The 13,049-nt window shown below is 40.5% G+C and overlaps 1 protein-coding gene across 3 annotated transcripts in view; it reads left to right on the forward strand.

The window, feature by feature from the left end:
- The first annotated feature begins 402 nt into the window (after positions 1-402).
- Positions 403-13,049, forward strand: part of SOBP (sine oculis binding protein homolog) — a 145,261-nt gene continuing 132,614 nt past the window's right edge. For 2 of the 3 annotated variants that reach the window (XR_012902619.2, XM_006123169.3), the window contains exons 1-2: positions 405-1,258; positions 12,124-12,262. Coding sequence is in view for 2 of the 3 variants with exons in the window: in XM_006123169.3 (XP_006123231.1) it covers positions 1,163-1,258; positions 12,124-12,262 (235 nt within the window). In the remaining variant the exon portion in view is untranslated. Of the gene's footprint in view, positions 1,259-12,123; positions 12,263-13,049 lie in introns of all 3 variants that reach the window. The other variant, XM_006123170.3, reaches the window with a different exon arrangement.

The following is a 13,049-nucleotide window of genomic DNA, read 5'->3' on the forward strand; positions in this document are numbered from 1 at the left end:
TCCTCTCCTACCATTCATTCTCATTTCCTAGGCACAGATAAAAAAGAAGAAAAAAAAAACCCAACAGAGGTAATCAACCCTTTTCATGACAGAGACAGCTTCTCAGAGAACCCAGCGTTAGATACCTAGGTGTGGAAGTTGAGGAGGAGGAAGGAGGGGGGGAATCACAAAGTGAATGGCAGCTCGTTCAAAAGAAATCGTGTAGCCGCTTTCAAACCAGCCCAGTGCCCTGAGTTCACCTAAAGGGGCTGGCTAGACCCGGGGAGGACGGGACTGTTCTGCAGCGGGGCAGAGGAGAGGGCTTAGGAACGCGGGGATTTGCGAGAGACACCAGCCCTTCCTTCAGGGGTCGGGTAACAGGCAGCCCAGCGGCGAGGAGGCGTTTCTCCGCCCCGAGAGAGATGCTGGGGCTGCAGCGCGTGTGCCGCACGGCCAGGCCTCCCGCGCTGCCCTGACCGCGGTGCCATCGCCCAGCCGGGCAGGAGCCGGCCCTGGGCTGGGGCAGGGGGAGAAGGCACAAGCAGCATCTCCCGGCCCAGCCGCTCCGAGGCCACGTCCCCCCCTCGGCGCTGCGCTCCCTGACCCGGCGGCGGCCCGGCCCGCGGGGCTCTGGCCGGAGCCCGGCGGGGGAGGATGGGCGGGCGCCCCCTGCCGCGTGGGTGTGAGCGCCGGGCGGGCGGGGGTAGGGGGGTGGGGCGGCTGCTGCTGCTGAGCAGGGAGGCGAGAGGAGCCCCCAGAGCCGGAGCCGCGGCGGATTCGGCGGCCGTGCAAGCCCCGCCCGCTGCCGGAGCCGGGGGCCGTCCTACCCCCCTCGCCTGCCACCCCCTCGGCTCCAGAAGGAGCGGGGCTGGCTGGCTGGCGCGCTCCCACTCCCTGCCTCTCCGAGCGCTCGCAGCCGGCCGGGCTCGCCCTCCCCTCGCTCGCCCATGCAGGCAGCAGCAGCCGGGGCGGCGGAAGATGGCTGACTCCAGCGGGCATCCCCCCGCATCCCCGGCCCTCCCCGCGCCGCTCTCGCCTCCGACCCTCCCTCCCGCCGGCTTCCACCGCTGAGGCAGCGACCCCCCACCCCCATCATCCCGGCCGCCCCTCCCTCCCCACTTCGGCTTCCCAACCCCCCCACGGCACCAGCAGCCATTTCATCTCCACCAGCCAGACACAAAAAATGGCAGAAATGGAGAAAGAAGGGAGACCTCCCGAAAATAAAAGAAGCAGGAAGCCGGCTCACCCGGTGAAAAGGGAGATCAACGAGGAGATGAAGGTATGTGCCTGTGATGGGGGAGGCATGGGGGGGGGGGCGCCTCTATACACACACACACACACACACACTCCACCGGGCAGGGCAGTGAAATAAGAAAGGATCTCTTGTCATTTTTGGGGGGTAGGATGCACTGAATGTCTCAACTCCGCCTCCTGGGCTGAAAACAGAGCCGAATTCACAGGCAGCAAAGCCAGCTCATTGCCCGCCTTTGATTGCTTGGGGCTTTTTGTTTTTGTTTTAAACCCTCTCCCTCCTTGGGATTTTAAGCTCCTTGGTGCATTTTCTAATATAATGCTCTCAGGTTAGCCTGAAAGCTGTGAAGTTGGGGACGGAGGGAGGGCTTTTCAACACTGGCTTTCTCTCCTTTTTCAGTAGCCAGCTGCAACCGTGTAATTAAAATGTCAAAGTGAAATGTTATGGTCTGAGCTGCACATCATTTTTGGACTTAGAGACAGGGACTCTCTTTTCCCCCTCTCTTCCTTGCCTCCTCTGTTCTACACGTCTCACTTCGCAGTTAATCAAAGCAGCAAAGGTGCTGCTGAAAGAGCTGTCCGAAGGCTGTTGTTGATGGTCTATTTATTGTTTGGAGTCTATTCCTATCTGATAGGAAACTGCCAGTCCAGCTGTGTTCCAGAGGTAGCGCTGGAGGCTGTCCCTCCAGCTGTTAGAATTGGAGCGATTGCCCAAAAACACATTTCAGGACTTCTTTTATTATTAGGTCGCTTTTCTAGGTTGGATTGGCCCTATTTAATGGCTTTATTTTCCAAATCTATTCCCTTACCTGTATTTATTTTATACCTCTGATATATTTTTCCTATGAGTCATACACAAATAGCAAGTATTGCAGGGGGACTTCTGCTGAACTTTATTTTAAAAAATGCAAGTATAAATTAAAACAATGAGATGTGTATCTTTTATATTTATATATATATACACACACACACACACACACACACACACATAATAAAATTGTCATTATTTAATTTACACTAAAACCGAATGTCACTGGAATATTGCTTTGAAAATGTCATTATAGGTGTCATTCTATATAGATATATATAAGAAAGTACCTATTAACAAGACATTTTATAATATATCATTGATCTTCACCAAGTATCAAAGGGGAATGCTATATACATTTCCCCTTCAATACCCAAACTGCACTACTAATTTGACTAAGTATTCTTTAAAGATTAAGGTGGGGATTTTCTTTTCCATGTTGTTTGGTACTGATCGTGTCTCATCAGAACTGGAAATGTGGATCAGGGCAATATTAGTGGTATGAACAAAGTAAGGGCTAACTGATAATAAAGAGTTACCACTGATATCCAAAGCAAGCCACTCTAGACCTCATCCCAAGATAACATTGTTATTTCTTTGAGAGATTTGTGATGCTTCCTATTTTTGGATAGGACTTTCTAAAAGTGTTGGATAATAACAGTAATTGCTCCTCATCATCACATAGTTTTGGGGGCTGTTCAAATCTATCACATCTTAAAACACCACTTAATGCAGTATATATGGAGAACTGTTTTTAAGTTTCATAGGATCTAAAATTACAAATTAGCTAATTTTAATCAAAACATGTGAAATGTTATCCTGGCTGGATATAAAGGCTGACTGTGCTGGATCCTCTGGGTTTGTTTTGTTTACTTTGGCTGCAGGCATACTCAGCGGTTTGGGAGATAGTTGTTCTTCTGCAGTATAACAGATGTTTGTCTGAAATGGTGAGGAAGAAACAAAAACAACATTGTGTAAAAGAGAAAAATTACACAGTTTTAAACTATTGCTTTAGTATTAAGTATTGGAATTAACTTTGATGTAGAGAGTTTCTCTTTTGTAGTCATTGCTAACTGGTTAATATTACAAACCTGAGGATTTTAACTGTATTAATAATTAAATCAGTTTGCATGCTGATATATTGGAATTTAGAGCAGATATTTTTTCTGAGCTGGGTGAGGTAAATGTTAAATGTTGGCAGTAACTTTCACAAAGCACAGATCACCTAATAGTGTAAATTATGAACTAGGAGACCCTATTTATAGTAACAGCAGTTGATTCTTACAATAGTCTAATTATAATCAAAGAAAAAAAATTTAGACCTTTGTATATTTGTGCTATTTAGAATGCTAAAAATTGTAGAAGGAAACCTTGCCTTTTTTATATATTTTTGCATTTAATACAAATCTGTTCTAGGTTATTTTTCATAAATATTAAGAGTACAATAACATATATTGGTTACACTGTATAAAATCTGTGCAACAAAATGTCATAGAGAGTACAATGTGCCCTTTTGTAGGTTCATATCTGTAATGTTCAAACAGCCTGACTGTTTTCCTTCATCTGAACTGCTTTCATCTGGACCAGTGTAAAATAAGCTCTGGTAAGTAATCACGGCAGAGTAGAAAGAAAGGAATGTATACAGCAATAGACAGCCTAAGCTGTAAAAACTGTAACCTGAGTGCCAGCAGCAGATCAGATATCAAGGCTTCAAGGTAGGGGAAATGAAAGAGATGAAGGGGAGGAAAAGACGAGAGAGGGAATGGAAAAGTCAGCTTGGAAAGTGAAGGAGTAGTAGGAGGGCCCCCTCAGGGAAATTTGGCTCAGGGATTAGGGAATTTTATCATGGTATACAGTGACCTACTCAGGTTTCAGCCCACGTTGGATCAAATTGCTTCCCTTTGCTAGCAGAAAGGAAAAAAGGACTGGTGTGTATGTGTGATTTTTTTTCTTTGGGTAATAAAAAGGCCATTGGTACAAGTGTCTATTTTAAGTTCAGCAAATGCTAGGCACTATGAATGAGCAATAAAATTACCTCATCACAAAGACTTCCTTCATGATTTGCCGTTTGATACAGTCACATATTTATTCAAGAATGATCACTAACCCAAACTGCTCGGTTTTCATAGGTTGCATCAAGTACTGTCACTTCCAACTCAGTTTTAATATGATTGGAAACTCATGTTGCTTGCTATTTCATTATGCCAGATATTAAGTTACATTTTTGTTATCCATAGCCCAATGTACATGGCGGTTGTAACAAATTTAAATTTGATACAACATTGTGTGCAAAAAATACATGACTCTGCATAGTTTCCCTGTATTACATTTCAATTAAAATATTCAGATAGAAGTGTTTTGTTTCACTATGACCTTCACAGGCTCTCTCTTTCTCTCTTTTCTCTAATTTATTTTTCTGTCCTTTCTTATATTCTCCTTTTTTCTCAGATTATACTTATCTTCAGAGATGGATGTTCATATGCCAAGTAGAAAACAATAAATTGTTATTCTTAAACTAAGTCAGTGTAATTTATTACTTTGCCTTCATTACATTATATTCCTGAATAGAATACATGTTGTATTATTCATAATAGTCACTGAAAAGTACCAATCTGACACTTTTAAAAACTATTGTTACAGCCTAATCAATACAATAGTCTCTAAAGATTTGTCATAGCTCTATACCACATTCATTTACTGCCCCCCCCCCCCCCCCCCAATATTTTCTCTGCCCACACTTACTTTCATGTGCTATGCTAACAGGGGTAGCAGGAAAACTTAAGACTATGAAAAAGGTAATTAGAAATATATTTTGGTAAATTTGCTAGAATAAATTAAAATGATTACATCAAGCACAGTGTGCTGGAAGCTTTGGTAAACAAACAAGATTTAATTTATGTACGTGTTTAGATTCTTTGTAAATTACAAAGTGAGCGATTAATCTGTATTATAATTTCACAAAGCTGCTTCCATGTGCCTTAGGAGTTTATCATCTGTAAATATTCTCAATAAGTAATTTATACATAGAATTTGGTTTCATTCCTGATGTCTAAAGGTTAAGACAGACCCATATGTTACAGTTTAATAGTAAACTCATAAAAAGATTCTTCTGTTTAGTGTTTTAATATTCCCCATTTGGTATTTAAAAGGACCAGTGTCAAAATGTAACAGACACTGCAGCACTGATAGCATCTGAAATGAACCAGGGATAGTGTAAAAGGTTAAAAAGGTTCCAGGAAACTTTTCCCTTCCCTACTAAAAATCAAAAAATGTGTTTGCAAAGGTAAAAACATTCACTCTTTATCAATTGTACTATTCTAGGGTACTGTTACTATACTGTTTTCATGGATGTATATGTATGATAAGTCTACAGGGCAAATTGTAATACCCGCAGGAGAGATTTGCACCAATCCTCTTTAATGGAGTAACAAGTCTATATATTAACTGTTTATACAAAACATGGGCACTATGCCCACCTTTCAACATGAATAAAGGGGTGGCTGGGTGAAGAAAAAATAAGACAGTAAAGAACAACAGCAACAGTATGTATGCATAACATCCAAAATGGTGACAATGTAAATGAGCAGATTGGAATAGGAAAAATACTGATCAAGTTCATGTTGTGAATATGCCTACATTTTAATGTCCTTTATATACCTGAGGTGAATCCTCAGTGCTGTATACATGGTGTGTCACTCATGCAAGGATATGGAATGGAGCCACTTAGCTTCTTCAAACTGTGAAATAAACCTTCTACCATAAAACCTAGGAGAAAATTCATCTGACAGACACATTCTCTTTTGTATTTCCTGCCTCTGTCTTTGCCAGGCCTGTCTCTATGAAGCTAGGCCTGCTCCTGTGAATGAGATTCATAGTGAAGGAGAGAATAGAAATTGAAGGAAAAACAACATTTTGTTTTAAAATATATTGATAAGTAAAAATTTGGGAAAACTTTGTGAAGTAAGGTCAAAGCTTAAGTATGTGATTACAATGAAATCAGTCATGTAAAGGCAATCAGTGTTAATGGAGATATGAGGCAACAGAAATCTTATCATTAGTTTCATAAAAGAAATCACAGTCAAATCCACAAAATCTTCTTCCCCTTTCCTATGAATGAGAAGTAAATTCACTTCAAATTACAATCTAACATAATGATACAGTTGCTGAAGAGGGAGGCAGGAGGGTATTTCTGTGTAGTACATGAATAAAGAAATGATCCCATTAGAACATGCAATCAAACCACACTGTAGAATTGCAGTATGTGGGTTGGACTGATGGGGCAAAAAAGAAAGATGTATATGAAGCTAAAGACAATGGCATTGTTATTACATAATCAAGGGTCTCTGAATTCTACATCATTTTAAGGCCAATTTGTTTGGCAAAGATGAGTCTGTTGCAAACTTTAGTGAATTTCATGGCAGTTAAACAGATGTGATAGCATACAGCCGGATACCTGCATTGTTCGCTAGCATATTCCAGGAGATTTTTGTGGAATTTAAGTGACTCTGTCAATACACTAGCAAGTACAGTTTAAGAGATTATCATCAATTTGGGATAATAGACATATTGATCATGATATGTACAAAAAAAGAGGGTTGTCTAGTGGTCCAAGTATGGAAGAGGTCAGGAGTTCTGAGTTCTTACTTTCAGCTCTATCATTAATGTATTGCATGATCATGTTATAACCAGTCACCCTGTATCTTAATTTACCTATATGTAATATAAATATTAGCATGATTTCCCATCTCACAGGGCTTTGTGACGTCTAAGGCCCCAGTCTTACAATCAAATTTGCTAGCACAGTGATGTGTACCTGCACAAAACTCCATTGGGGTTCAGTAAGCCTTCACATTATCTTTGGGGTTCATGCTGTTATTGCATAATAGGGACCTAATTGATTAATGTATGACATTCTGGACCAGAGAACTTGCATAAGACCCTTTAGAACAATCCAAACCCTCCTCAATGGGACCATAGAGTTTGGCTTACTGGCTGAGCAGCTAAGCAAACATACAAAATGCTGTCTGGCTCCTCCTGCCTTTTAAATTGCTGAGCTGCAGTGGGGTTTGGTCCTGCACCCAGCGTGAGCCAGAAATGAGCTGGGCTGCTTATCGACTAATTGAGTAGTTGATAGAATTTTTATCAACTACTTGATGAGTGAAATACCTGCATTTTAATATCTCTATAACATACCCCAGCCCATATTGTGGTTTTTCCAGTGCAGAAGAATATAAGAACTGAGTCAGACCAATGGTCCATCTAACACAGTATCTTGTCTTCTGACAGTAGCCATGCCAGGTGCTTTAGAGGGAATTAACAGAATAGACAATCATTGAGTGATCCCCTGTCATCTGCTTTCCACTACCAGTTTCTAGAAATCAAAGTCTAGGGACACCCAGATCATGTGGTTTCATCCCTGACCATTTTGACTAATAGCCATTGGTGGCCCTATCCTCCATGGACTTATCTAGCTCTTTCTTGAAACTTTGTATAGTTTTGGTCTTCTGAACATCCCATAGTAACTAATTCTACAGGTTGACTGTCCATTGTGTGAATATCTCTTTTGTTAGTTTTAAACATGCTGCATATTAGTTTCAGTGGGTCATCCCCGGTTCTTGTGTTGGGTAAAGGAGTAACTAGCACTTCCTTATTCACTTTCTCTACACAACAATCACGGTTTTATAGACTACTACTGTATCCCTTCTTAGTTATATCTTTTGCAAGCTGAAAAGTTCTAGTCTTTTTAATCTTTCCTCACTAATCTCGCCCCTTAAGCATTGTTGTTAATCTTTTCTTTTCTAACTCTAATATATATTTTATGAGATGGGAGGACCAGAACTGCATGCAGTACTAAAGGTGTGGGCATATCATGAATTTTTATATTGGCATTATGATATTTTCTGTCTGATTATCTATCCCTTTCCTAATGGTCCCTAAGAGTACAGCTACACTGTGGGCGGGGGGGGTTCTCAAAGAAGGTATGCAAATTGCACTCACATTTGCATATCTTCCAATTTTTTTTTCCAGAAGAGGATTTTCCAATATTTGGCCCATCTACACGGAGCAAAATACTGGAAGAAAACCCTCTTTCAGAAGCCCCCTTATTCCTTGTAAAACGAGGTGTACAGGGGGCTTCCAAAAGAGAGCTTTTTCCTGACATTTGGCCCTGTGTAGACGGGCCAAATATTGGAAAATCCTCTTCCGGAAAAAAAATCGGAAGAAGATATGCAAATGCGAGCACAATTTGCATGCCTTCTTCGAAACCGTCCCCCCTCCACAGTGTAGACCTATCCTAACAATCTGTTAGTGCTTTTAACTACCACTTCACATTGAGTGGATGTTTTCAGAGAACTGTCTCAATGATTCAAAGATCTCTTTCCTGAGTGGTAACAAATTTAGACTCCCGCATTTGCCAAGGGAGGTGGTGGAATCTCCCTCTCTGGAGATATTTAAGAACAGGTTAGATAGACATCTGTCAGGGATGGTGTAGACGGAGCTTGGTCCTGCCTTGGGAGCGGGGGGCTGGACTCGATGACCTCTTGAGGTCCCTTCCAGTCCTATTATTCTATGATTCTATGATTTTGCATGTGTAGCTGGGATTATGTTTTCCCAAGTGAATTACATTGCATTGATCAACATTGATTTTCATATGTCATTTTGTTCCCCACTCACTCAGTAAGGCATTCAAAGGTTTGGCACTCAGCATAACCCATTTTTTACGATGTTGACTTTTCGACTTTCTGTTGGGCACGTGTCTCTGAGAATTCAACTCCGGTTTAACCTGGGCAAAACAGAAGCTTTGATTCTTCCCCCAAATCCTTTCTCTTGCTACTTTCTTAGTCACTTTCATTTAGGTACCACTGCCTCCTCCTCTCTGTCACTTAGGTAGAGAGGCAGCACAGGGAGACAAACAGCCAGTCTGCCAGAGGAGCTTGTTTTTTAAACTGGCTCTCCTCGTGGACTAGCTCCCACCTGGCATCCTGCGCTGCTGCTGGCCCCACCCCCAGGGACTATAGAATAGTTGACTAACCAATAAGAATTCATGAGGTTACTCGATTATTCAATTAACCAATATTTAATATCCCTTAGTTATTGTTTGGGAGTTGCAGTATTGCTATCCTTTTTGGCTGTTAATTTGGTAGGGCCCTACCTATAAACAAGGTGCCATCTTTAACTCCACCCTCTTTCTAGACTCACACATCCCAGGCTTAGTCTATACTATACCCTCAAGTTGATCTAAGTGATGCAATTTCAACTACAAAAATAGTGTAGTTGAAAAGCTTTGGGGGTAGCCGAGTTAGCCTATAAAGTGCTACCAGACCATTTGTTGTTTTTTAAGTTTACCCTGTACAGACTAACAAAACATGTAGATGGTATCATGAGCTTTTGTGGGCACAGCCCACTTCTTCAGATGACCGGTCATCTAAAGAAGTGGGCTGTGCCCACGAAAGCTTATGACACCATCTGCATGTTTTGTTAGTCTATAAAGTGCTACCAGACCATTTGTTGTTTTTTAAGTGTAGTTGAGGTCAACGTACTTACCACTGTGTCTTCTACGTGGTGCGATCGGTGGAGGCTGCTCTCCAGTCAACTCTGGTTTCTCTTCTCATCCTGGTGAAGTACAGAGTTGATGGGAGAGTGCTAGAAGGTCAATTTATCGCATCTGAGCAGACATGATATATTGACCACTGGTGGATTGATTGTTGCAGTGTTGATCCACCATCTACTATAGATTAGTCCTCGCTGTACCTACATCTTGCTGCTGCATCAAAAATAATATTTTGTGGCTCATCACTTTGACCATGTTACCCACCTCTTTGCATCCCTATACTGGCTTCCCCTTCTGTCTTGCATCAAGCACAAATGTACATGTACATGTCTTCAGTACAAGGCCACTATGGTTTATTCTCATCTAAACTATCATTTCTTACATGCGCTACAGACATCATAAACCCACATTTGCTTCATCCTTGTCTGCCCCTTGGATTTTTAGATAAGCACCATCATGCATGGGAGCATGCTACTCCTGTAAAATCCACAAGGTCACTACATTATCCTCTTTTACATTTCTACTTAAAACTCACCCATACCATGATGCCTACAGAAAACTTGACAATGATTAGGCATCTGCTGTGCTGTGAATTAACTCTTTGTTCTCTCGTGCTGTTTATCATATGCATGCTGTCTTAAACTTTATTATTATGGTTATTATTTATCTGTATTATGGTACTGTAGCCCTCAGAACTATGGATCGAGTTCGCTTTATGGTAGATGCTCTCCAAAGAGAACATAAAGAGAGAGACTCTCCAAAGTGCTCACAAACTAAGACAAGAAACTACAGATGGATACAAGCAGGCAAGGGAATACACGGAAACAGTGAGACTGTGTGTCAGTATGATCGACATCGGTATCAGCAAACATGCAGGCTAACTATTTTTAATTTCTTTTGTAGCCATAATGAAAAAATAATGAGGAGTCCTGCGGCACCTTCAAGACTAACATACTGGTTTGGGCATGAGCTTTTGTGGGCAAATCCCCACTTTATAAGAGTGGGTTTTTGTCCACACACGCTTATGCCCAAACTAATTTGTTAGTCTTTAAGGTGCCACCAGACTACTTGTTGTTTTTGCGAATACAAACTGACATGGCTACCCTTCTGATACTTGTCACCATGGAAAAACAGAATCTTGTAAGAAAAGAATCAAAGGAAGATAAGTGTTTTGTGACTGATTACAGGGACCCTCTTCCAGAAGGGGCAGCATGGAAAAAACCATGAAGGTGCTTGCAAACTTTAACTATAAGCTCTTTGAGACAGGGACCACATTGTACAATGGAGCTCTGGTCTTCAGGTGCTACAACAATACTACTACTACTACTACTACTACTACTAAAAATAAATACAATTAATTAATTTTAAGAGTTATTTTTAATCAAAGGGACTTTAAAATAATATTTTGTAAAAAATTCTTTACTCATGTCGCCAATAACAAAGAACTGAATCCTACTTCCATTGACACTAATAGCAAAAGAGTAGCTGACGTCACTAGAAATAGGCATGTCGCTGTTTACTTTTTGCACTTTACTGAGCTTGGATAGTGAAATGAGGCTCGTTCAGTTGGTCCAGAATTATTTAACCTTTGTGATGATATAGGTCATTACTATCATCTTGGCTTGATTCCTAAAGGCTGCAGTTAATTTCTATGTAGTATACATCTATATGCATTTTGAGAGGTAAAGAATACATTAATGTAGCTGTTGCTTACATATTCCCTGATAAACTATTAGAAATTACACAAAAATTGAGTGAATCAACAAATCATCCACAGGCACTACTGAAATTAATTGGGGTGTAAGTTAGGACAGAGTTCGGCACCAGGAGTCTATCCTGTTAAGTTACTCTTTTAGGACTGTGTTTTCTTAGCTGCAGTGTAGAAAGTAAAGGAAGGCTGCATTTGCAAGGCTACATTTCAGGGCAGGATCATGGACCAGGATCTAATACAGACTACATTTTGGGTAAACTGGCTTTATTTTGTTTCTGTTTCTAGACAATTTTATTTCTGGTTCTCATGCACTAGCAATACTGCCTTTTTGGGGTTTTCAACAAATTTAGTTTTAAAAATATTTTATTGTGATTTTATTCAATTTGGTGCTTACCCACTATCAGGTACTGTACCAGATAAATAATTTAGTTTAAATGTCTGTAACATAGTGAAACTGATTACTGGAAAATATCTTTGTTTTTCTGCTGTAATGTTACATTTTTTATGATAGCATGGGATAAACTTTTGTGACTAACATATTCTAAAAAGTAACTGGCTTCCAGTTCCTGAACAAAAATAATAATTTTTTTCCTTATTTTCTTTAAATTACAGTAAAATGATGATCTGTCATAATTGTGTGTATCACTAAGAGTTAAATGCTTGCATTTTATATACTTGATTTGAAAAATGAACATTAATCTGGAGGAGGTGGAACAAACCTGGCAGTTCGTGGTACACTGCAAATAGAATTTGATTTATGCATACATCTCTTCGTTCCAAATGATTATTGATTACATAAATAAGTAGGCAATTCTTCTCTTTCAGAACTTTGCAGAAAACACTATGAATGAGCTCCTTGGCTGGTATGGTTATGATAAGGTTGAACTGAAAGATGGAGAAGATATTGAATTCAGGAACTACTCTGCAGATGGGGAGAGCCGGCAGCACATTTCTGTTCTCAAAGGTAATGACATTTAATGTTCCTTTGTTCATGCAAAGAAGGATTAACTATCTCAGCCTGCCAGAATTGGTTTGGACTGTGATTCATGTTTTGTTGCTTATTCCGTGGCTGATTTAAATATACATCTCTGACAGTGCAGACCAGTAAGCAGAAAGCAATAGAATACAAGTGTGCAACATTTAACAACAGAACAGCTAATGTGCTCTTACTAATTTATCTCCAACAGTAACATTTTTTTTGAACCAATTGAAACTCATGCACTCAGGTTTCTAAGGAGCTGGCAACAAGTTTAAAAAAAACAAAAAGAAAATGTGGAAATGTTTTCTTTGCAGTTTGTGTCTAATGAACCTTTCTTCTGACAAAATTGTTGGGCTAAGGCTTTTGTTAAGGTCAGATGTTCGACTAGAATGTTCAGAATGCATGGAAGAGCCATGAGCAGAATTTATAAAGGGTTACTTCATAATGTTTTTTACTTTACTATATTATTTCCTGAAAGTGCATTAGAAAGGATTAAGGGGCAGAGTTTGTTTGGGGTCAGCATACCTGGTCCTTCATGTACTGTGTATGAATTTGTTCAAATCTAAACATTGGGATTCAGTCTTTTTGTTCAGCAGTTCAGTTGCTACCTTTTGACTCTTCAGCCACACCAGATGGATAGGGAATTGCAATCACAGTGAAAAGAAGAACATTTCTTCAGAGTAAAAGAGTAGAAAATTGCTGGATCTTGACTTATCCAACAAGAATTTCTCAAAGCAGAGGTAAAAGAGAGGAAATTACAGAGGCTTTGTAC

Source organism: Pelodiscus sinensis, chromosome 3, assembly GCF_052426305.1.
Source record: "Pelodiscus sinensis isolate ZL-2025 chromosome 3, ASM5242630v1, whole genome shotgun sequence".
Lineage (NCBI taxonomy): Eukaryota > Metazoa > Chordata > Testudines > Trionychidae > Pelodiscus > Pelodiscus sinensis.